Here is a 26,382-nt window from a genome sequence, read left to right as displayed (position 1 = left end):
TGGGTTTCATGTACAGTATGAGAAGGTGAAAGGGCATGCAACCTGAAGTGTTTTGAAGTTCTCCATTGACCGCCTGTGACGTGGTGTAATTCATTTTTCTGTTCTTTCTGCAGGGCATTGACCAGTTTGGCCCACCTATGATTATTCATTTCAGGGTACAGTACTATGTGGAGAATGGGAGATTAATTGGGTAAGACTAATGTGATTTGAAGAAGATTAGCAGCGTGAACTCAGTGGAATGCTTGCTTTACAGTGTCTAGGACAGTACACATCTGTGAGGGGCTTTTGGTCAATTTTCACAGTCTATTGTTGCTCAGGAATGACAAATTTCACACCAATGTACTTATTGCTGCCGTTTGTTTTATATGTCCCTTCAACCAAACTGAAGCCAAGCCAATTTTTCCATTTGCTTATGATTTTTTCTGACGAATGCTTTGAAACTATTTAAGATGTGTCATACACCAAGATACAATGGGCAAAAAGAAATAAGAAAATTGCATTGTAAATAGTTCTCTTTCCTCAGACACTTTCATTCCCTTTCAAAACCTCTGTCATCACCACTCTCTTCAAGAGGTCCAGCACTGACTCCCCTGTCACTGCGTAGATGGGCTCACCCTGACATTTTAGCCAGGTTGGGGGGGGAGGTGGTCACAGGGACCACGCTGCCCCATAAAATCTAGCCCAACAATGTGTTGGGAGGCAATGCAGGTCAGCAAGGGAAATATGATAGCTGGGTGGGATAGGATGTGGGCAGCAGAATTTTAAATGAGGTGATATTTATGGAAGGTGGAGGGTCGATGGCTGACTAAGAGAGCACTGGAGTAATCATATCTGGAGGTGACAAAGGCATGATTTCAATAGCAGGTGGGCTGAGATAACTGTGGGAGTGTGTAATGTTACAGTGATTAAAATAGCCAGTCATTGTGTTGGATAGGTCAGAAACTCAGCCCATGATTAAACAACATGCAGTTGAGTTCAGCCTAGGGCCTGGCCAGGGATGGGAATGGAGTTAATGACGAAGACACAGAGATTTTGTCAGGCCTTCAGTCTTCCTAGTGTTTAACTGGAGGAGTTTGCAGATGATACAGAAATTGATTGTGTGGTTGACAGGGAGCAAGTATACTGTAGATTGCAGAATGACATCGTTGGACTCGTCAGATGGGCAGAAAAGTGGTAAATAGAATCCAATCCAGAGAGATGTGAGATTATTCATTTTGGGAGGCAAACAAAGCAAAGAAATACATAATAAATGTTAGGATTCTATGAAGTAGGGTAACAGAGAGAACTTGGAGTGCATGCCCACAGAACCTAGAAGGTAACAGGACGGATAGATAAGTTGGTTAAGAAGGTGTACAGGATACTTATCTTTATTAGCTGAGCAATGGAACATAAGAGCAGGAAGGTTATGTTTGGACAGTTAAAGTACTAGCTAGGTCATAGTTAGAATACTGTGTATGGTTCTTTTCTCTGGATTATAGGAAGGATATGATTGTACTCAAGAGGGTACAGAACACAGTTTACAAGGATGTTGCCAGGAATGGAGAATTTTAGCTATGAGGAAAGATTAATAGACAGCAGTTGTGGTTTTGGAACAGAGGAGGCCAAGGGGAGATATAATTGAGATATATAAAATTATAAGGGGCCTAGATAGGTCCTTCCTATCCACCCAGGGAGATCAAAAACTAGAGGGCACAGATTTAAAGTAATCAGCAGAGGATTGGAGAGGAGTTGAGAAGAAATTCTTTTCACCCAGAGGGTGGTGGGGTGTCTGGAGCTCTCTGTCCGAAAGGGTGGTAAAGACAGAAAGCATCAACACTTTAAAAAATACTTGGAAATGCACTTGAGAGTGCCGTATTCTACAGGGCTATGGACTAAGAGCTGGAAAGTGGAATTAGGCTGGATCATTCTTTTTTGGCTGGCACAGACATGATGGGCCAAATAGCCTCCTTGCGCTGTGTTCCATCCAAAATTGGCTCAGTGACAGGAAACAAAAGGTAATAGTCGATGGGTGTTTTTGTGAATGGAAAACGGTTTCCAGTGGTGTTCCACAGAGCTCAGTGTTGGGGCCCTTGCTGTTTGTTGTATATATTAGTGATTTAGACTTAAATGTGGAGGCATGATTGGAAAATTTGCAGTTGACAGAAAAATTGGCAGAGTAGTTGATAATGAAGAGGATAGCTGTCAACTCCAGAATGATATCAATGGTTTAGTTGAATGGGTGGAGAAGTGGCAAATGGAATTCAATCCAGAAAAGTGTGAAATAATGCATTTGGGGAGGGCAAACAAGGCAAGGGAATGCTCAATAAACAGGAAGTTACTGAGGGGGGTTGAGGAAGTGAGAGACCTTGGAGTGCATAACCACGGGACCATGGAAAGTATTCCAAATGCGTTCTTCACCATCTTGTCCACCTGGAAGGTGGCAGGACAGGTGGACAAGATGGTGAAGAATGCATATGGAATACTTTCCTTTATTGGGCAAGGTATTGAATACAAAAGCACGGATGTAATGATGGAACTGTATAAAATGCTTGTAAGGCCACAGTTGGAATTTTGTGTACAGTTCTGGTCACCACATTACAGGAAGGACATAATTGCTCTGGAGAGAGTGCAGAGGGGATTTACAAGTATATTACCAGGGCTTGAAAATTGCAGCTATGCGGAGAAATTGGATAGACTAGGGTTGTTTTCCTTAGAACAAAGGAGGCCAAGGGGTGACCTAATTGATGTGTACAAAATTATGAGGGGCCTTGATAGGGTGGACAGGAAAGACTTGTTCCCCCTAGCTGAGGGGTCAATTACCAGGGGGCATAGATTTAAAGTGATTGGTAGAAGGATTAGAGAGGACATGAGGAAAAGCTTTTCACCCAGAGAGTTGTGGGTGTCTGTAATTCACTGCCTAAGTTGGTGGCTGAGGCTGAAACCCTCAACTCATTTAAAAGGTACCTGGATCTACATCTGAAATGCTGTAACCTGCAAGGCTACGGACCAGGTGATGAAAAGAAGGATTAAAATAAGCAGCCAGTTTCTTTTTTCTCTTTTTGGCCAGTGCGGACATGATGGGATGAATGGCCTTTTTCTACACTGTAACGTCTCTATGGTTCTATTTTCTGTTTCTTGACATTATAGGCTGAATTTTCTTCTGGGTGCAGAGGTGTATTTCAGTGCAGGAATGGCTATGCTTAGTTGTTTGTTGGAGGAAATCCAATCCTCTCCTGCAATTCCAGTGCTGTACCATTTTACTCCTTTTTGTGGGTTGGGAATTCCTAGTGTGCAAAATGCATACCTACCCCTGCTGAAGTTGAATCCCCCATTTTAAATGGTAGACGAAAATCACATTTCTTCCAACATACCATCTTCATCTAGTGGTGCGGGGTTTTGAAAGCCCATTAAAAGCACACCAGCTTTGACAGTTCTCGAACAGAATGGAAAGCCTCCTGAGGAGTGCAGAACATTCTGAAAGGTAAACATAAAGTGTTTTCAAATCTTCATACTTTCAAATGTCACTATTATGGTAATGTAGAAGTATTTTTAATGCAGTGATTCATCATAAGATCTGTGCTTTAAAGGTATGTTGATCCTTATATTGACTAGCCTTGTTTGTGTATTTGTTCACATGCAGCACAGTGCTTTTCCAATGGATAAGGTGCCATAATGCTGTGAAAAATGTAACCAAAATGCCCTGTCAGCCTGTGTTGTCATCTTTTCTACTGTGATTTAAATGGCTGTGGCTGATAAAAAAAATAAACTGGTTTTGACACTTGAAAAAAAAAATCTAATCACCAGCTCCCTTACATTGATTGACAGAAACTCTGCCTTCTGAGCACCTTCTGTTCTTTCCTTCCCAGAGAATAGTCTATTGTTTGGACAGTTGTGGCCATTGTCAGCGCTTGGCTGAGTTTCAAGTTTTAATTGGTTTAAGCACAGTAAGTGTTCCATTCAGCTGTGAATGAATAGTTTCAAGAAATTGTAATAACAGATTGTCACTTTGATGTGGTTTCTGGTTTGCTTACACAAGCTAAAATGATTACAAGTATTACAAGGTAATTTTTCACATGACAGAATGCATTTTTCTCAGTATCAGTGATAAAGGCTTTTATTAGATGATGAGAGGTTTATTTTTTTCTTCAAGGAATGTAAAATATTTTTTGTTGATGTTACTTGGAACATGAGGACTATACATAGTACATACTGGGTGAATGGTTATCGAGGAGGATACATGGGGAGACATAGAGATGGCATGAGTGATCTGAGGATCTGAGGGGGCATGGGCTGGCATGGGTGGATGGGCAGTGAGGGAAGTGAGGTGAGGTTTGCGGGGGGGTTAAACACTGTTGGGAGCTGCGATGCTGTGTTGGAGAACAGAGGGGTGCCTTCTAACTGGCCCGCCTCCTCACCCATACTCCTCACATACTCCAGCATGATTTGCAAACTATACTGCAAACCTGACCCCAGTGTGTAAAGACAAAAATGAGTGTGAAGTTACACGTGGGTTGGGTGTGCAGTTTGTGAGCCATGAAGGTGTGCAAATTGGGTTTTCCCGAGCCCAAAAGAAGGTTTGGCCCGATGGCTCATCCAAAAGTAGAGGCCAAGCAGTCTTAACAGCAGGCAGCCACTGGGTTAACACCCAGCTCCCCTTCTCCAGCACCACTTATCAGTATACGTGTGGCTTCACTTTAAAATGTAATAGCTGTGTTTGCCAGAGACTCTAATCTAATATTTTTTCTTTGCAGTGACAGAACAGCTAGATACTATTACTACTGGCACTTGCGGAAACAAGTTCTTCAATCCCAGTGCATGTTACACGAGGAGGCCTATTTTCTACTTGCTGCTTATGCTTTACAGGCAGACCTCGGCAACTACAAAAGGCACAAGCATTATGGGAAATATTTTGAGCCAGAAGCTTACTTTCCTCCTTGGGTATGACCTTTTAAAATGCTATTTCTTTAAAGTATACAGATACAGAAACAGAGGAGCCATAACTCCACTGGTTTGGTAGGATGTAAACCTGGAAGATCTAACAGGGCATGAGGTTTGGAATTTGGGACTCATGGTTCAACAGCTTTATACAACCTTTAAATTCCACCCTAAATTTCACTGAACATTAAGGTAAGTTCATAGTCACTAAGTGCAGTCATGCAAATGTTGGGATTGGGTCAGGTTGACATCATCAGTCATGAGTTCCAACATTTACATCCAGAAAAAGACCCTACAAAAGATGCAAATTTATGTAGGGCTTTACTGAGCTTGAAACCTGAAAATGATAGTGTTTGGGTCTATTATAGAGAACAAGGCTCTCTATTTCCATCTAATGATTTAGGGGACTTACTGCTATTGTCCCAGGAATTACTGCTGCCTTTCTGCTGGCGCTCTCTGGGGTCAGAGGGCAGATTGCCAGGCCCCTACTTCCAGCCATCAATTCCATCAAGCCAATGGCCATCCAGGTGGGAATGACGAGAGGGAAATAGTGGCATGGGAGTCCAGCAGCGCTCTGCACCAACCAGTTTTCCCTCATTTTCCGCTGCTATCTTGTCTGATTTCAGCTATGATAGCACCAAGTAAATCCAGCCACATGATAAATTCATGATTGTGGAATGTATAATAAAACCAAATGAAAGGATCACATTGTAAAGTTTGTTGCACATTTATGTTGCTTGTTTGGAGCAAAGGGAAAGGTTTGGAAGATCAGCATTTAGTTTCTTAGTTTCTTTAGGCAAGAATATAGCACTTACCATTACCCTGGATTCATAAGGAGACCGAGATGAAACCTATCTAAGATATAGTTTTTTTTATCTTGGTGTGGTTTCCAATTTATGTAGGAGTTTCTCTTCTAGCTCCGCCTGCACAAATTTGCATATTTGTGCCACGCAAATGCCAGGCAATGACCATTGCCAACAAGAATGAATCCAACCATCCCTTTGACATTCATTGGCATTGCCATTGTTGAATCCCCCACTATCAACAACTTGGGGGCCACCATTGACCAGAAGTTTAACTGGACCAGCCATATAAATACTGTGACTTGAAGGACAGGTCAGAGACTGGGAATACTGCAGTGATTCGCCTCCTGACTCCCCAAAGCCTGTCCATCATCTATAACGTACAAGTCAGGAGTATCATGGAATACTTTCCACATTGTTTTGATGAGTGCAGCTCCAAAATCACTGGCCACCTTTCAAGACAAAGCAGCCCGCTTGATCAGCACCCCACCCACCATCTTAAACATTTACTACCTCCACCAATGATGCACAGTGGCAGTAGTGTGTACCATCTACAAAATGCACTGCAGCAACTCAGCAAGCCTACTTCGACAGCATCTTGCAAACCCATGTCCTCTACCATGCAGAAGATTAAGGGCAGCAGGTGCATAGGAACACCACCACCTGCAAGTCAGAGGCCATCCTGATTTGGAATTATATCACTGCTCCTTCACTGCCAATATCCTGCAACTCCCTCCACAACAGCACTGTGGGTGTACCTACACCACATAGATCACTGCAGTTTAAGAAGACGGCTCATCATCACCTTCTCAAGGACAGCCATGGAAGAGCAATAAATGCTGCCCTTCCACACTCCATGAAAAAATAAAAAAATCTTATTGGTTTTTCCAATTTTGACCTTTTGATCATTTTGACCAGTAGCCCCTGTAAGATGTCCAGTGGATGCAGAATATTAAACTGTGCAAAGCTAAATGTTTCTGTATTGAAGCATATGCTAGCTTTTCATGTTTTATCAAGTTAGGTCACAACAAGAATACACACTGTTAGCAAGGAAAACTTTTCATATTGAACTGTTTAGACAGGAAAGGGGTCTATGAGAATGATAAAAGCTATAGGTCGTAATTTCTGACTTGCGTCGGAAAGTGTTGGCCCATAGGAATCAGAAGAAATAAATACCTACTTACCTGGTCTTGAAAATTGCGCTGACACTTCCATTCGCCAGAGCTGCTTGGGGCCTGTATTGAAAGACTCCTCGCAGGCCCCAGTGAAATCTAGCTCCAGCGGATTCAATGAGGCCACCCCCCCCAACTTTTTTGCAGCACGCCGCTGTACAGTCGATACATCAAAAGGGCCAGGGAAATTGACAGACCAGGGAGAAGGTAACTGGATAGGATTTGGGGGGTTGGGGGTGTCCGTGATGTGGGTCAGTGGTCTGGGGAAGGCGGTGGGGGGAGTTCGGTCGGAGGTCTGGGGAGGGAGGGTCAAGGTATGGGGTTGGGGTGGGGGGATTGGGGGGGATTCCAAGGTCAGGGCGGAGGGTGGGTTAGAGGACCAAGGGGTTCGTGGGGTGGGGGGCACTCCAATGTCGAAGGTGTCATGAGATGAGGGATTCGGTCCGGGGGGTTTCTTGGGGAGGGGTCGGAGGTCTGGCGGGGGGGAGGGGGGGAGAGTCATGGAGCAGGGGGTCTGAGGTCTGTGGGGGGGGTGGGGGGAGGGCGGTGGAATGGAGGCAGTGGGTGGGAGTCGGAGGTTCTGGGTGTTCGGAGGTCCGGAGGGGAGGTTCGTAGTGGGAGTGGGGGGGAGGTCCGAGGTCGGGGCGGCCAGTCGAAGCTCGGGGGTGAGGGTGACAGTCGGAAGTCCATGGGGGCTGGTCCAAGGTCCGGGGTGGAGTGGGGAGTGTTGGAGGGGTGGGGGTTGTCAGAGGTCAAGGGGTTGGTTGGTGTCGGAGGTTGGGGGTGTGGGGGGGTGTTGGATATTGGGGGAGTGGTGTCCCGTCAGGTCGGTCTGGGTCTTCACAATAGTTATTCAGGAGTTAGAAGAGATGTTAATTCTCCTAACTTATTCTGAGTAACTATTGGTATAACCTTGGCGGAACCATCCGATGTTTGCTATTTAAACTGTATTTTCGGATGGTTCCCAGCACAGCACAATTGTCCAGAGGAAGTTAGCACATCTGGGCAATTGTCATGCAAACCCTTAGCTGGGAACTTCCCAGAGGGCTTCCCCAGTGCATCTTTAGGATAACCCCCAAATCCAATGCTGGGGAGCTCGGAAGTTACAGGCCATTATGTAATAACGCCTATTGCTGTCTTCTCTTAAAATAATAAAGTTAGCAATTTGCTACTTATGGGCACTAAATATCCATAATGACCTTAGTACACAGACTGAAAAAGACAACACATAAACCACAAAATAACAGGGGATTTGAACAACTATATACTTAAGATATTTCTTAGAGCATTTAAAGACAACTTATTGCGTCTGAATACACTGAATCTCATGTCTTTTTAAAAGCCTTGCAGAATAAACCTATGGCAAACTTTGTTTTGTAAGTAAGACGTGTGTGCCTTTATATGTATTAGTGTGTGTGTATCTGTGTATATACTATATGCATGCGTGTGTGTGTTTTAGATTCACAGAAATGAGTTTGCCATTTTGATTAGTCATTTCTTTACCTTCACAAACTCTTTTTGAAGTTCAGTGTCTCAGAGCTGATTCAAATCCCAAAACAGGCATCTTTTGATCCAAATAAATGTAATAGTAGGTTGCAGCTGTGTGTTCCAGTCTGGAAACAACATGAAGTAAAAATTGAGGGAGCAAAAGTCATATGTTGTAACATATGTAAATTTTAGGCTATTAGACTGTGGACTTGGAGACCAACATTTTGTGCTCACAGTTACTAACATTAGTGCATTTTGATACAAGTCCAATAATTGTTCATTTGATTTCAGCTCCTTATTTTCTTAGCCTCTAGCCTCTGCTCCGGCAAAGCTTCAGCAAAGAGATAAATGCAAAGTAAAGTGTGACTCCTCTATGCCTTTGATTTTGGTCCTTTTTGGCAGTACACTGTGCTCATTCATTTGAAGGGCAGTTGGCATGGAGCAGGGAGTCTGATCTGTTTTGGTTTATGAGATTGGATGGGAAGTGATAAAACTCATCAGACATAATATTAGCAACAGATTGCTGTGAAGCAATCACCAGTCAGACATTTTACTACTCATTTTTCATTTCATGGAGTTGTGATTCAAATTGCATTTAAAAATTGGAGACAAAGGAGAAAAATAATTAGTTTCCACTGGGAAAAACATCTGAAAATTTTAATCAATATATTTTATTATATGCAAGAACTGAAAACATCACTATCAGGTCTTAAATTGGGGTGTTATTTTGTTCTGTGTAAAGCTAATATTAGGTTTCAATAACAGTTTGATAAAATATTTTTCTTCACAGTATATCCCATGGTTACAATAAACTGTACATATTATATTTCATTTTAAGAAGCCAATTTTTTTTTTATCAGAACACCCACAGACAGATTGGCTGAGTTACATGTTGCTGGTGAGCTGCATGGAAAGTATATTGATTCAGCACTCTAAAAACAACTAGGGCAGAATCATCCTAGATCTGCACTAAGTGTGGTAGCGGGCGGGAAAAATGATGTATCATCCCAAACCCGCAGCCTTAATTATGCATTCCCGGGAAACATGCTGGTTTTATGGTGGATGGGCTCCGATTCACCTGCCACACCATCACCTCGCCACTTCATCATGCCAGGCACCACATTTAAGGTACAGCCGCGCTCAGTGCTTCCAGCCCAGGACTGCAGCAAAGAAGACATGGCCCTGAAAGGCAAGAAGGCTGCAGCCCCAGAGCGTCTTTTGGATGCCGTGGAGGCCCACTGTGATATCCTGTACCCTCACTTTGGCTACAGTAAGGGTAGAAACTTTACCACTCTGGCTTGGTAGGCAATGGCAGTGGTGATCAGTGCTGATGCTGCACAGAAGAGGTTGGCCATCCAATGCAGATAGAGAATGAATGATCTCATCCCTGCAGCCAGGGTATGGCAACCATCTCATCATTCTAAACTCACACACACTTACTGGCATCTCACTCACTGCCAGCTCAAGGGACATCATCACCCATTCTCACACACACACCCTCACATGTCCATCTGGCCTCATCTCCTGTGGAGACTGCCTCCTCAGCCCTCACATCTTAACGCCACTTACACAGATCAACATGTGTCCCACATACACCCTGGGTTACCCTCTTTCTCCAGTACAGTCCTTGTCCTGCAGCCACTTCCCTTGCCTGAGGCCACTTCTCCTCCTTCCCCAGGCAAGCCCTAGCCCTGCAGCTGTTGAAAAGCCACCCACATTTGGCTGATCTGGTAGGTAGAGACCTGCCCGTGAGCACCCCCCCAAAAGTAACGCGGTGCTGTCTGTGAAGCCTGGCGCTGATGACTGCGATTGCTGACCAAGGCAAGGTAGGCAAACAAACCTTGAAGTCCCGAGCTGCTGTGAAATACATCGGCATCTTTTCCCGCGGACGATCCAGCGAGGCCGGGAGTGGAGGAGTCCACCGAGCTGGCCTTATAATGATATGCTGATGTATTACAATAAGGTCCCCAATGTCTAATGGCGGGAAACGCAGCCCACCATCGATGGGCTGAGCGGGTGATCGCGAACTGGTTTCACGATGTTGTGAAACCGATTTTTGGCCTTCTCGCCATATTGTCCACTCACGCTGTGAATATGCCCGATGTAAGTGGGCATGGAAAATCCCGGCCCTAGACAGCGTTAAGCATTTTGAATGTTCAAAATTGTGAGCTGCGTCTCTGCCTTACAGAACTCATATTAATGTTATATTAAAATTGCTTTTTTGCCTTTGTGAAAATACTTGAGACAAATATAACACTTAACGGATTCATGCAAGTAGCGTAATAATGTTTTGGGGCTGCAGTGACTTTAGTCCATGAAAATTGTATAATTGTCACACACTACATAACAAGGTACAAAAATATTTAATTTAAAAGAGAATTATTTACTCTTACAGGTGGTTACCAAGCGAGGAAAGGAATATATTTTGAAACACATTCCAAATATGCACAAGGACCAGTATGCACTTACAGCCTCAGAAGCACATCTCAAATACATCAAGGAGGCTGTCCAGCTAGATGATGTGGCTGTTCATTATTACAGGCTATATAAGGTAAGGAACAGAATGAATATACTGTGGCTTCAGTTCAGACAGAATGCTCAGAATGTTTATTGAAAGCACTGACTGAAAGAATTTTCTATTTACTGAGATTTCTTTTTGTCTGATTGCTTTCACAACCTGGGAAGGTTACCAGTGATCAGGTTAGTGGAATGGTTGCCTGCAGCTGTATTGGTGTTGTCAACCATAGTTCGGGGAAACCGCAATCTAGGAAAAATAGTAAGACAGTGAGTGGCATTTTAGAGATGAAAACTCTGCAGCAACTCTGGTTAAAAAGTGATTTGTGACCTTGTAGCAACTGACTGAGGTTAGACGGTGCAGGGAAAGCCTGACTTTGCACTGAGGAGGTAAAGGCTCAGGGAGGGGGAAATAATAAAACTGTGAGATGCATAGGTACAGCTTATGCCTGCAGCCTATGAATTTTGTTTCATTCTTTGTTTTCTGTTTTTGCTTAGCAACAGTTAAGGCCACACAAAAGTAAGAGTTTATTACACCATTTCACGGTCTGTCCTGGTTTACATGTCTTCGATACCCAGCAAAGATATTGCGATGTAAAAATATATCCTGAATTTTTTTTTGGCCCTCACTATTTCATGATAAGATGCTGCACTTAGCCATTATCCAGTTTAACACAAAGAGTACATGCCCAAGCTCAGAAACATTGACCTTCGACCCAGCTCATTGTGTTTATGCCTAAACTCTTATTCTTCTGTACCTGTGTGTAAAACTATGCATGCCAAATTAATAAATGCACAGCATGCTTTCTGTACAGGCTTGTACCCACCACACTCCAAAAGTTGTTTGCTATCAAAACGAACTGCCACAGTTGTTGTTTACCTGCTATCTCCTGTGAACCTTTGTTTTTGCCGCTCATTTCTGTTAGTACTGAAAGAAGTGTATGAGGAAAAAAATACTTTATTCAACATTATAACCAAAAGCAATAGAATTAGGGTGTTTGTTCAATGGCTGGTGCTCATTTTCATCGCTGTCTGGTTTTGATTAATATCCACATTATCATATGTTGTTATTTATTGGTTGCAATTTGTCACTCATTGCATCAGATAGAATCGCATCACAAGGATATGGTTGCTACAGTAATGATTGTACACCTACCAAATAAAAATTGTTATAAACAGGAAAAAACAGCATTTAGTGTGTCCCCTACACCCAGAGTAGAAATTATATGCCATCTAATTAAGAAATTTGAAATATTAACAAATGTCTTGCATTATTCTGTATCCAGTTCATCCCCTGTGCTGTCTAATATTTTATCTACCTCTAAGAGTTGGGATAAACAGAATTTTGCATTAATGCTTATCTTTACTACACTCCAAGCAAATGCGACAAGAGAAAAAACTTTTTCACACGAGTGGTTCAGGTCTGGAATGTACTGCCTGGAAGTGTGGTGGAGGCAGGTTCAATTGAGGCATTCAAGAGGGCATTAGTTCATTATTTGAATAGAAACAATGTGCAGGGGTGTGGGGAAAATGTAGGGCAGTGGCACTAGGTCAGCTGGTGCAGACACAATGGGCCGAATAGCCTCCTTCTGTGCCGTTAAGATTCTGTGATTCTGTGGGTTCTGTAAAGTGCATTGGGCCATCTTTATTATGTTATTTTTTTCATATTGGTTAATATTCCTGCATGCTCATCATGGACAAAAGATTTCACAACTGTCATTATACAGCAATCCCACTATTTTACCATTTTCGTGGAATCTAGTGTTATTCCTCTGTGAACATTAGTCTGCCAAAAAATGTGTTTCTAGGTTCTGTGACAAGGTATTTGATGGGAGTGGAGATTGGAGTACACAGATAATCGGGTGCAGGGATTGAGATGTGGGATTAACCCCCACTTGTTAGTAGCTATGCAGACAGCACATAAATATCGTGCTGCCTGACCATTTAAAGGTGGCAGGCAGCCCATTGCTAAGTATGTTGCTGAGTGGTTGCACGCCTCAGCAAGATGCCTCGTTCACGCGAGGCTAGTACCACTTAAAGCCAGCCTGCACTTCTTAAAGCCAGACTCCACCTTTTAAAGACAAGGTGCATCTTGGCTGCAGCAGCTGCTGGAACTGGTTCAAGAAGAGTCTGTGTTGGAAATGGCACAGCAGGCCAGATGGTGTGCTTTTAGATTCTCTGATTTAGCAGTGGAAGCCATGGTACCAGAGGAGAGAGTTCCTTTTCCTACCGAGGGCTGGAAGGCCTTCAGACACTGAGAAGGCAGTGGGAGCAGGTAGCCATTATTGTCAATACCAGCAATCAAGCTCTGAGGACCTGGATGCAATGCTGCAAAGCATTCAATGAGTGAATGCGTCTACATATGCATATCCTTATAAATAAACTGCTGGCCTTACACGGCACCATTCACTCACCTACCCAAAGTCCTGACTAAGCATGACTCATACCCAACATTCAGAGCCTCACTTCACACTTAGCACTGCTGCAATTCTCACACTCAAATCTCACAGCTTGCACCCACTGTCAGCTATCCAACTGTGGCAGGCACATCACCTAAACACATTGCATCACTCTCTGGGCGGTATTTTATGCTCTTCCCCTGTGGTGAATTTAGAGGTGAGGGGGCCATTTAACAGGTGGGATGATGGCCAGTGGCGACATCGCCACCTTCCTGCCTCCATCCCAATTACGTCCGTGGTAGGAAGGCCTGTGGAAAGCCTTCTCGCCCGGCTGTCAGTTGAGGCTCTTAAGTGGGCAATATTTTTTTTAATTCATTTATGGGATGTGGGCATCACTGGCTAGACCAGCATTTATTGCCCATCACTAATTGCCCTTTGAGAAGGTGGTGGTGAGCTGCCTTCTTGAACCGCTGGAGTCCATGTGCTGTCGGCACACCCACAGTGCTGTTAGTGAGGGAATTCCAGGATATTGACCCCGCGACAGTGAATGAACGGCGATATATTTCCAAGTCAGGATGGTGAGTGACTTGGAGGGGAACTTCGAGGTGGTGGTGTTCCCATGTGTCTACTGCCATTGTCTATCTAGATGGTAGCAGTTGTCGGTCTGGAAAGTGCTATCTAAGGAGCCTTGGTGCTTGCAGTGCTTCTTGTAGATGGTATACACTGCTGCCACTGTGTGTTAGTGGTGGAGAGAGTGAATTTTTATGGATTTGGTGCCAATCAAGGCAGGTTGCTTTGTCCTGGATGGTGTCAAGCTCCTTGAGTGTTGTTGGAGCTACACTCTTCCAGGCAAGTGGAGAGTATTCCATCACGCTCCTGACCTGTGCCTTGCAGATGGTGGACAGGCTTTGGGGAGTCAGGAGGTGAGTTACTTGCCGCAGCCTCTGACCTGCTTTGTAGCTACAGTATTTATAAGGCTAGTCTAGTTCAGTTTCTGGTCAATGGTAAATGGCCAATTAAGGGCCTCTTTCTGCCATTTCTGGTATTAACCCAGCAAAGGACAGGCTTGTTGCCACACGGGCAGCATGACAGGCAAGTCTGTGTGGGTTGCTTGTGGTATCCTGGGGGGGTGGGGGTCCTTCGTTCAAAGGCACTCGGTGTCTGATTGAGGAACCCAGCATCCACAGGTTAAGAGGGAGGGGGCCTCTGAGAGCCATTCCCCTAACCCTGCTACCAACCTCCACTGTATGAAACCCCTCCCACCATCCCTTACCTCCGCGATCCTGGGCATCTGGTGGGTATATTTCCCGCAGCAGCCACCGCCTTCCCAGTGGCACTGCTGAGTAAAAGCCAGCAGCTCTCAGCAGGTGGGACTTCCTGTCCTGGGGGTCCTGATCCTGTCAAAGTCCCACTGCTGACTTTTCAACTGCCTGATTGTAATAGGGCAGACTTTCCAAGGAGGAGGCAGCATGGGTCTCACCAGCTGGCAGCTGAGATACCTGTTGCCTCCATAAAATTCCTCCCATTAACACACTTCCCTCTCTCTTGCAGGACAAAGTGACCCATAATAGGAGGGTAGCAGCTAACTAGAGGGGGACTGCAGGACCGCACCTTCCTGGAGGAGAAGGTGCTAGCACTCATTGGAGTGTCCATGACTGAAGCCCTGGTCAGCAGCAAGGCTGCAACTGTAAAGATTGATGGTACATTCCTACCTAATCCATTGACACTCCGGCTCCCCCTAATCCCAAAACTCTTGTGATATACAAGCTGCAGATGGTGTAACCATGCATCTCTTGTTTCCCCACCTTATCCCTCACCCCAATTCTACTCTGTGCCTATATTCTTTCAGATGCCCAAGAACTGGCACCACCTGGTCAAGTGCTGGTACAGGATTCTGATGAGCAAGAAGGACAAGAGACTGATAAGAAGAAACACTTTCACTCAACACCAAATTCACAGCTGCCAGCTCAGATACTGGCACAGTGTGAACCTTAGAGAGAAGTAGAGAGGTTGGATCTGCACATGCTGAGTCACCAGTGGGCTGTAGGTAGGGCAGGGCAAGCTAATGTGGGGACCAGCTCCTTGGAGGAAGAGGTCGTACATGGGTCCTCGTGCTGAGGACTTTGATGGGCTGGCATACAGAGAAAGGCTGATGGCAATACACATGAGAATGTTTGGTGCATTGAATAGTCTGCTAGAGAGCCTGTTCTCACTCTCAGGGAGTATGGAGAACTCAGCTGCAACTTGGCACAGGACTTTGCATGGCACCTGAAGTGATGACAACTCCATGAGTGCTGACCTCCACAGCTGACCATGATATAGCGCCTGATGGCCAATATCTCAGCTTTCATTGCAGCACAACAAGGACCCAGCCAATGTCTCAGTGCTGCAGTGGAAGCTCAGGCTGAGGCCATGAGATCTCTGCTTGTTGCCATGCAACCCCTGCTTGTTGCCTTGCAGGCTTGGACTGCTGCCATCATGACTGCAGATACCAGTGCTTAAAGGGGCTTTAAGGGTCTCACAACAACCAGCAATCTGTGCTGCAGCAGGTTACAAGGATTGCTGAGGTGCTGCCCTGAGGGAGTGGAGGTGGCTTCGTGGGGCATGAACCTTCTACTATATCTCAGGATGACAGCAGGTTTGTGCTGTCACCACGACCACTCCACCAGTGTCCCTGCAGGTGCCTGTCAGCCATCCAGCCCACAATGTGCCGTACGTCCTAACATGGTGTCCTCTGAAGCCTGGCTGTTTAGGTCCATCCTTGAGGGTATCCTTAGGCCATCAGCAGCCTTCCATCAAGTGTACTGTAACCACTGGGGTAGCACTGTGCGGGAGCACAAGGATAGGCAAAGGCACCTGCAGCATAGGCAGGAAGGGGATATGCAAGGGTGAATAATTAACTTTTGCATGGATATTGGGTGCTTTGTTGGATAAAATTGATATGAAATGGTTGCTTTGTTGTGGCTTTTATTTCTGCATCGTGGCCAGGAAGATGCTGTAGTGTTCCATAACATGAATGGCACTGTTTTATGATGGGGAATTGTGGTTGTATTCATGCAAAATGTAGTTGGATGAGGCAATCACAATTAGCACAGCAAGAACTTGGATCTGCAAGATGCCTCCTCCCTTCATCCCTCCATCCCTCCTGCTCCCTTATCGAGCTGCTTTCCATATCCCTGGTGGCAAGTGCTGTGCCCTCATTATGGAGAATACTGCAGACTGCTACAGGGACACATGCGCAGCTCTATACTGGAGGGCTGCTCCAGAATTGTTGACGCAATGGAACTGTTGCTTCAGCACCCCTATGATCTTTCATGTACTGTAGTAGCACGGCTCTCATTGTGCGTCGATTGTGTGGTTGGGTTGTGGAGGGGAGTCATGAGCTAGGTATAGAGTGGATAGTTCTTGTCACCCAGCAGCTACCCTCTGCTTTGATGTGATGATTAGAAGATTGAGGGAACAGAGGCCTGGTGCAGAATGAAAGCATCAAAATTGCTTTCAGGATAGCAGAATTCACTGGCATGGTGCGCCAAGCGTGGTCACACACCAGCTAAACATTAAATGAGTGAAATACTTTGCGGTTGGGGTACATCTCAGCCTTGAGATGCAGCGCGTTCAAAGTTATGTGTACATCTATCTACTTTTCTCTGGTCAGAGAAAGTACAATGAAATCCTCTCTCCTTGCATAAAGAACTCCTCTGTACTGCAAAGTCCTCTGTACTAACATCTGGGAGCTTGTGATAAAATTGGGAGAATTGTTCCTCACACTAGTCAATCAACAGCCTGATATAATCATACTCACTGAAACATACTTTACAGCCAATATCTCAGATATCTCCATCACCATCCTTGGGTATGTTCTGGCCCAACAGTAGGATGGAACTAGCAGGGGTGGGTGGCACAGTTGTGTACAGTCAGGAGGGAGTTGCCCTTGGTGTTCTCAACATTTACCCCAAACTGCATGAAGTCTCATGACATCAGGTCGAACATGGAGAAGGAAATCACCAGCTGATTACCACATACCACCCTCCCTCAGCTGATGACTCGGAACTCCTCCATGTTGAATACCACTTGGAAGAAGCACTGAGGGTGCCAAGGGCACGGAATATTATTTTGGGTGGGGGGTGGGGGGAGAGAGGAGGGTGGAATTTCGATGTCTAGCATTGCTAATGACCAATCTGGCCAAGTCCTAAAGGACATGTTTGCCAGACTGGGCCTGCAGCAGTGAGTGAGGGAACCAACAAGAGGAAAAAAAAACTACTAGACCTCCCCTCAACCTTTATTGTCGGAGATGTATCTGTCCATGACAGTATGGATAGGAGTGGAAATGGAGTCTCTTCTTCATGTTGAGGATATCCTCCATCTTGCAGTGTGGCACTAGCATCATGCTAAATGGGATATATTTGAAACAAGATTTAGCAACTCAAAACTGGGCATCCATGAGGTGCTGTGGGTCTCAGCAGCAGCAGCAGAATTGCATTCAATGATAATCTGTAACCACATAGTCTGGTATATCACTCACTCTACCATTGCCATCATGCTGTGGGATCAACCCTGGTTCAATGAGGAGCACAGGAGAGCATGGCAGGAGGAGCACCAGGCATACCAAAAAACTGAAATGCCAACCTGGTGAAGATAAAATACAGGGCTGCTTGCATACCAAACAGCAGAAGCAGCATGTGACAGACAGAGCTAAGTGATCCTGCAACCAACAGATATCAGATCAAAACTCTTCAGTCTGGCCAAACCCAGTTGTGAATAGTGGTGGACAATTAAACAATTATTCGGAGGAGGAGGCTCCACAAACATCCCATCCTCAATGATGTGAGAACCCTACACATCAGTGCAAAAGACAAGATTGAGGCATTTGCAGCCACCTTTAGCCAGAAGATCCATCTCAGCCTCCTCTGGAGGTCCCCAGCATCACAGATGCTAGTCTAGAGCCAATTTTATTCACTCCACATGTTATCAAAAAAACGGCTGAAGGTACTAGATACTGCAAAGGCTATAGGCCCTGACAATATCCTGGCAATATTACTGCAGACTTGTGCTCCAGAACTAGCTGTGCCCATAGTCAGGCTGTTCTAGTGCAGCAACAACACTGGCATCTACCCGACATGTGGAAAATTACTCAGGTATGTCCTGTCCACAAAAAGCAGGAAAATCCAATCTAGCCAATTACCGCCCTATTCTCGATCATCAGCTGGGAGGTGTCATCAACAGTGCTATCAAGTGGCACTTATTCAGCAATAATCCGCTCGCTGATTCTCAGTTTGGGTTCTGCCAGAGCCATTTGACTGCTGACCTCATTATTGCCTTGGTCCAAACGTGGACAAAAAAACTGAACTCAGGAACTGAGGTCAGAGTGACTGCCCTTGACACCAAGGCAGCATTTGACCAAGTGTGGCATCATGGGACCCTAGCAAAACAGAACCAATTAGTATCAGAGGAAAAACTCTGCTGGTTGGAGTGATACCTAGCACAAAGGAAGATGGTTGTGGTTGTTGGAGGTCAATCATCTCAGTTCCAGTACATCACTGCAGGAGTTCCTCAGGGTAGTGTCCTCGGCCCAATCATCTTCAGCTGCTTCATCAATGACCTCACTTCCAGCATACGATCAGAAGTGGGGATGTTCGCTGATGATTGTGCAATGTTCAGCACCATTCATGACTCCTCAGATACTGAAGCAGTCATGTCCATGTGCAGCAAGATTTGCACAAAATCAGGCTTGGGCTCATAAATGGCAAGTAACATTTGTGCCATGCAACTGCCAGAAACGACCATCTCCGACAAGGGATAACCTAACCATCTCCCTTTGGCATTGAACGGTATTACCCTTGCTGAATCCCCCACTGTCAACATTCTGGGGGTTACTATTGACCAGAAAATTAACTGGAATAGCCACATATATACTGTGGTTACAGGAGCAGGTCAGAGGCTGGGAATTCTGTGGTGAAAAACTCACCTCCTGACATTTCAAAGCTTGTCCACCATCTACAAGACACAAGTCAGGAGTGTGATGGGATACTTTCCTGGATGAGTGAGGCTGCAACAACACTCAAGAAGCTCGACAACATCAGGGCAATGCAGCCCACTTGATTGGCACCCCATCCACCATCTTAAATATTCACTCCCTCCACCACTGATGCACCGTGGCAGCAGTGTGTACCGTATATAAGATGCACTGCAGCAACTCGCTAAAGTTTCTTGAGCAGCACCTTCCAAACCCACAACTTCTACCACCTAGTAGGACAAGGGCAGCAGATGCATGGGAACACCATCACCTGCAAATTTCCATCCAAGCCACACACTATCCTGACTTGGAAATATGTTGCTCTTCCTCTTTTGTTGCAGGTTTAAAATTCTGGAAGTCCCTTCCTAACAGCACTGCAGGTGTGTAACTACACCACGTAGATTGCAGCAGTTCAAGGAGGCAGCTCACAACCACCTTCTCAAAGGCAATTAGGGATGAGCAACAAATGTTGGCCTTGCCAGAGGTGCTCACATCCCATGAAATAATAAAAAAAGTGGTCCAAGAAGATCCAAAGTGGATAAGGCCTCTGACTGTGAGCCCAGCTCCCTTCCTCCCTTTGCAGGCAGCTTGTCCTCTTCTTTGCTGCTTCTACTCCATCTCCCGCTCTTGCTGCAACCAAAGGTAATTGCAAGTGTGCCACCCATGACCGGAAGAATGTTTGCCCAAAGACCTTCAGTCACAACCAAGTCCTTTTCCACATGCAGCAGCAGCCCCTGTCAACATCACCAACTTCAACCAACTCTTCAACCCACCAAGCACTTCCACAATCTCAAACAGAACCAGGAGAAATTAATCTGAAAGTGGTTGATGATTCCTTTGAATGGAACTAGTGGTGGTTGGGGGTGTGTGCTGAACACGTATTTAGCTGTGTGTGTTTAAAAGAGGTTGTAAGCTGGAGCAGTGAGATTGAAAATGGCTGCACTGGCGTCAAAATAGTGTTACACACTGACTGATGTCAAAATCTTTCTTAATGCCCTCCCACATGATAAGTTTGGTTCTGGGGAGCATTCACCCAAGGGGGAGGATGCCATTTTGGTACTAAAACTAATAGGTGCTGCAGATTTTGCCACCTTAGACTTTCTTTTGTTAGTTGCTAGATGTAATTAAAGTATTTCCACTTGGATAGTGATGGACTTTTCTATAGTTCCTCTTTAGATTACATGCACTAATCATCCCTCAGGGCTCCCTGGTATAACAATCTAATTATGGATCTAAGGCTCATTTTAAATCTGTGTTCAGCTGTTTGTGAAATTGGCATTGTTCATTCATACATCAGTTTCAAACGAATAAATACTGATTAGAATACAATCTCCGAACAAAGTCTGTGGGTGTTATTTAATGCCCTCCCCTGTGGCAAGTTTGGTGGTGGGGGCATTTAATCAAGCAGGAGAGTGGCAGTTGGGGCCTCTGCCACCTAACTGTCTCCACCCCAATTAAGACCATGGCGGGAAGGCTCGTGAATGGCCTTTCCATTCCCCCCACCATGAATTGAGTCCCTATAGCGGGCAATTAATGCCCACTTAAGGGCTTCATCCTACTGCTGCTGGTATTAACCATGCAGGGACGACAACATACTGACCCCTGTGGGATCACTTGCAGGGGGTTGTCCTTGTTCAAAGGCACACAATGCCTGATCGAGGGACCCGACATCAGGAAGGGGCGAGTCCACTAAGGGCCACCACCCTGTCCTTGCTACCAACCACCATGTCCCATGACCCTCACCCTGCGATTGGTGGGTGCAGTAGCGGCAGCAGCCAACACCTCCCTGGTGGTGCTGCTGTTCAATAGAGCTACTGGCTTCCGAATGGCTGGCAGCTCTTTGATGGGTGGGATTTACGCCCATGGGGGCTTTGATTCCTGGGGAAGGCCTACTGCTGGCCTGTCAAATGTCTGAGTGGCACATGAGGTGGTAAGCCTTCCCGTAAAGAGGCACCAGCGGCCAAGATCCTTGTTGCCTCTATTAATTACTGTCCTTCTGTCACAAATGTCTCAGTTCAGGACTGTTGTGCATCAGTAATTAAGGAATCAGAAGCCTCTTACTTAGAAATATAGGTTGAATCACCTAAGTTGGTTGTAATTATTTAATGCTATCAGAAATTATTACGAACCTGTTAACCTATTGCATGCTTCTCTGCTAGCACAGCTTAAAGCTGATGAAACCAGCATGCACCATTCACCTGTTAGAAACTGCCATATTTGTTGAATATGATTGCTCTCTGATTGCATTTTCATTTATGATACATTTTGTTGCATTTAGGATAAAAGGGAAATTGATGCTTCACTGATGCTGGGCTTGACTCTTCAAGGGCTTCAGATATTTCAGGTAAGATTTGAAACTGTTTTGTATAAGTCCAACTCATGTATCCCTTCTCGCCTTTCCAGGTTATAATCTTAGTGGCGCCCATCCTTCTCGAAAGATGATGGTGCAAGTGGCAGGGTACTAATTACTTTGCCAAACTACAACATTGTTAATTCTTTAAAACGGTCCTTACCACAGGCACAAATCGCAGGTTGTTAGTCACTGCGGACTTTCAGGGTGCTCTGTAATAATAAGGGTGACCGTGGTACTCGGTTACGTCACATTCCTCGATTCATGGCCATTCTTCTGGATGACTGTCCTCACACATCATCATTTCCCAACCTCACTCTGCCCCCAAGTCATGACTGTATTTACCCCTGCACTTTCCAACTTATGCCTGGTGCCCAGCTCTATCCCCTTCCCCGCCACCTGCACCAAGCCCCTCACTCCCTGCTTTCCCCATCTGTCACAAATATAGTAACAAATCCCCTGCACTGCTACAGTAGTGTTTAAAAACCTCCTTTCTTGCAGCTCTCAACTCATCAACTTCTACCCCAAAAACTTTAAAATCCATTGCAGCATAGACAGATGATTTTCTAATTTGCACATTGCTCATTACTTAGAAGAAACATTTAAATATAAGTATCCACCCTCCATAAGCTGGTTTTGAATTTTATAAGTTAGACTCCCATTTCTAAAAGGGATTGAGTGAGAAGATGGCCTTAGTCCTGGGTTCCACCACCACAGTGGCCCTAGGCCTGGCCTCCTGCACCCTGCTGGTCCCCGACCGTCACACTCTGCTGGCCCAGGCTCCAATCCCTTGCTTCTCATTGGTTGTCACTTCCTTGAGCTGTCCTGAAGTTCAAAGCTTGGCCTCTAACCACCAAAGAGGCCTGGACCCCACTCCTTTAAATGGCAACAGGTCATGGCTTTCAGAGTTTGCATCGCACTCAATTTCTCCCTCTTGCTAAAGTATTCAAACTGCAAAAAGTATTGTAATTTGAAGTCACATTTACATAATGGGATTTTTGTATTTAGGCTAATTTGACAATTTTTATTTAAACCAATTAATTTAGTAGGTTTAATGAGTATTAACTGCTTCACTGTTCCATTTGGCTGCATTAAGACTCTTCTCTCTATGTAAATGGCTGCAGGGGTAAGGATCACTGTTACATGCTAATGTTGTTTATTGCTTCATATTATACACAGTGCTAAATTTCAGATGTATTTCATGATACAATGACCATTGACTTAAACAGACAACTGATTTTTTTTTAAAAACCCACATAAGCTAGCTCACAGTCCAGTTAGAATGACAGCAAGTGATTATATATTTCGTAATGTCAGTGTGAGAAGTCTTAGTCCATCCCATGAAGGCCAGAAACACCATTTAAGCTGAAAGACGGGTAGAAATTAGGTTCAAATACAATTCAAACAGAAGGATAAAACACAGTGAAGGTTTTACGAGCAGAGAAAACAAACGAGTTTCATGAAACAGCGTATGTTTTATTTCGGTCAGCTTCGGCTTTGTGTGTGACATAGCCAAGTCATTACATAGAGATTTCATAGAGATATTCAAAATCATGAGGGGTCTGGACAGAATAGATAGGGAAAAAATATTCCCATTGGTGAAGGATCAAGAACAAGAGGGCACAGGTTTAAGGTAATTGGCAAATGGAAGCAATGGTGACATGAGGAAAAACTATTTCACATGGTGAATGGTTCAGGTCTGGAACACACTGTCTGAGAGTGTGGCAGAAGGTTGTTACCTGAAAAGAATATGCTACGGGAAGAAGTTGGGAAGTGGCGGTAGGCAAATTGCTCTTACAGCGAGCCAGTGGAGACACAATGGACTGAATGGCCTCCTTCTGTGCTGTAACCATTCTGTGATTAAAAATCATGGAGTTGATAACAGGCATGTAGAGTGTTTGCCCATTGTATAACATAGATTATCTGAAGCTATGGGCACAGTGGGCCTAATTTTATATTTTCATTTTGCACTCAAGCAAAATTGATGCATGATTCACCATTTTATGCTATATTACTCTTACCTGATATTTTTGCGTATTACAGTATAGAACAGTGGTATATTTTAGTTAGGAGATAGCAGTTTCTGTTTAATTTAATTGCCAGAGCTTCTACTTGCTATTGCAGCAGAGGGTGGCCCTGCCAATGGTGATGTATCACTAAAGGGAAAATCCTCTCACTCCCCAAAAAAAAATCAGTTAGGCATATTAGTGCCTTGTAGTCAAGATAAAACAGGCCATAAAAGGCTTGAATATGGAAACATTTTAGAGCCCTTTAGGCTTTGAGCTGACTGAATCATTGAGGAATCCCCGGCCCTACTGTCATAATTTGTCCAGGATACCATATTGAAAGTTCACCATATCCAAAACTTTTCTCTTAATTTATGAATTTATCAATTTATTTATTTTGACTGTCTGCAAAACCTACAGTTTTGCTAGTAAAAGAGGCACAAAAATAGCTTTGATGGTTAGATAGAAATGTCAAATCAAGCTTCCCATATGATTTAGCAGAAGGCAAAATGATGCTCATCTGGAGCTACAATTACACTAATCATTGTCATTTTCACTTCACAGCATCCCTGTACCATATCCAAAAATAGAATATGATTAAAATATGTCATCTTCCTGACCATCCAGTAGAATTAGAAACATTTTCCAGGTGTCTGTGTTTTATTCTCGTTATTTTGTACAGATTCCAGCTTTTGGGTGTCAGTGTGATTTAGTAAAGTCATATGACTGAGAAAAAAAGATTCTCTCATTTTCAGTAACTAAAACTTAAATGCAACCCCCTCTCACTCTTTTGTCCCAGTGCAAAGGATAATGGATTCAGGATAGAGGTAACTGAATATATTTCCCTCATGATTTAATGTTTTCCAGGTTGTTGGGGAATCTAAACAATTGTTATATGATTTTCCTTGGACCAACGTTGGCAAGCTCGTGTTTGTGGTAAGTCATAACATTCATAACAGAGCTTGATCTTCCCCTAAGTTATGAAAGACAGAATCTGTTTCCTCCCAACCATTGTTTTGGTTGAAATCCAGAGACCATAAGGAGTCAGAGGCCGAGAGCATGGTGGTTGTCTGTTGAATTATGCACCTTGCTTAGCCATCATTCACAATTTCGTGGATGGAATTTTATGCCAGTGGGATTTTATGGTCCTGCTGAAGTTAATGGGCCTTTGAACAGCTCACCATATTTTATGGCCCCGCCCCTGCTGAAAGGGGGCCGTAAAATTCCGCTCCGTGTTTCGGAACAACTCCATGTTTTAGTTTTGAAATTTGAGTTACATACAATAATACTTCTCTCAATCTCAACAGAAACAGTTTACATGAACAGCATCCTTTTTAAAAAGAAGAGACCAAATACAGTCAGAAATATCAAGTGGTTGTGCTGGAGTGAAAAGGAAATATATTTATGCTAAAAATGTTTTGTATATTCCTTAGCGATATCTCCACCACTTTGTGATCATTACCATTGCTCTTTTTTAAAATCTAAGCAAGTAAAATAATGTTGTATAAATAAATTATTACTCTTTTATAAACCAGAAAATATTTAAAACATTCAATAGATCTGTCAACATCTGTGAAAGGAGAGACAAAGGCCAATAACTCTTCAAAAGTCCTGAAAAAAAGGTCATTGACCTGAAACATTGGGCGGCATCGTCCCAGATTTGCAATAAGTGGGCAGGTACCTGCCAGCCGCAATGGAGGGTCTTCATTCCATATTGTCCAAAACCTGGCACGTTACTTATACATTCCCAGGATACATGCCGTTTCCATGGTTGGCGGGCTCTCATTTGCCATCACCTCACCACTTCACGCCAGATGCCAAATTTAAAGTCCAGCCACGCTCAGTGCTTCCAGCTCAGGACTGCAACAAAGAAGACATGGCCCTGAAAGGCAAGAAGATTGCAGCCCTCGAGCACCTTTTGGATGCCGTGGAGGCCCGCTGTGATGTCGTCTACCCCTGCTCTGGCCGCAGGAAGGGCAGCTACATTACCACTCTGGCTGTAGGCAATGGCACTGATCACCACTGCCAATGTTGCATAGAAGAGGTTGGCCGTCCAATGCAGATAGAGGGTGAATGATCTCATCTGTGCAGCCAGGGTATAGCAACCATTTCATCATGCTAAACTCACAAACTTAAGCCCATCACAAATTCACTGGCATCTCACTCACTGCCAGCTCAAGAGACATCACCACCCATTCTCTCACACACACCCTCACATGTCCATCTAGCCTCATCTCCTCTGGAGAATGACTCTTCAGCCCTCACCACCTTGAGGCCACTTGCACAGATCAACATGTGCCCTCAGCACACACCCTGGATTACCTTACTTTCCCAGTACAGCCCTTGTCCTGCAGCCTCTTCCCTTACCTGAGGCCACTTCTCACCCTTCGCCAAGCAAGCCCTAGCCCTGCAGCCGTTGAAAAGCCACTCACATATGGCTGATCTGGTTGGTTGAGACTTGCCGTGAGCCCCCCTAAAAATGATGTGTTGCTGTCTGTGAAGCCTGGCACTGATGACTGGGAGTGCTGACTGAGGCAAGGTAGGCAAACAAATCTTGAAGACGTGAGCGAAGTGCAGCCCACCCACATCACTTATGTGCTGTTGTGACACACATTGGCGTGCTTTACCACCGATGTGGCTGGACGATCCAGCAGGAGGGTTGAGTCTGGCGGGCTGGCCTCATGCTGATGTAATACAATGAAGCTCCTGGCGTCCAATGGTTG

The 26,382-nt window shown here is 44.6% G+C and overlaps 1 protein-coding gene across 4 annotated transcripts in view; it reads left to right on the top strand.

Annotated features, from left to right (window-relative positions):
- The window catches only part of frmd6 (FERM domain containing 6), a 159,300-nt gene that overhangs the window by 93,380 nt on the left and 39,538 nt on the right, over positions 1-26,382 (top strand). For all 4 annotated transcript variants that reach the window (XM_041214657.1, XM_041214660.1, XM_041214659.1 and 1 more), the window contains 5 exons: positions 114-190; positions 4,731-4,917; positions 10,773-10,928; positions 21,582-21,647; positions 24,527-24,595. In XM_041214657.1, the coding sequence (XP_041070591.1) occupies positions 114-190; positions 4,731-4,917; positions 10,773-10,928; positions 21,582-21,647; positions 24,527-24,595 (555 nt within the window). The remainder of the gene's footprint in view (positions 1-113; positions 191-4,730; positions 4,918-10,772; positions 10,929-21,581; positions 21,648-24,526; positions 24,596-26,382) is intronic.

The sequence above is a fragment of the Carcharodon carcharias genome, chromosome 20 (genome assembly GCF_017639515.1).
Source record: "Carcharodon carcharias isolate sCarCar2 chromosome 20, sCarCar2.pri, whole genome shotgun sequence".
Taxonomy (NCBI): Eukaryota; Metazoa; Chordata; class Chondrichthyes; order Lamniformes; family Lamnidae; genus Carcharodon; species Carcharodon carcharias.
This window is presented reverse-complemented; position numbering and strand designations above follow the sequence as displayed.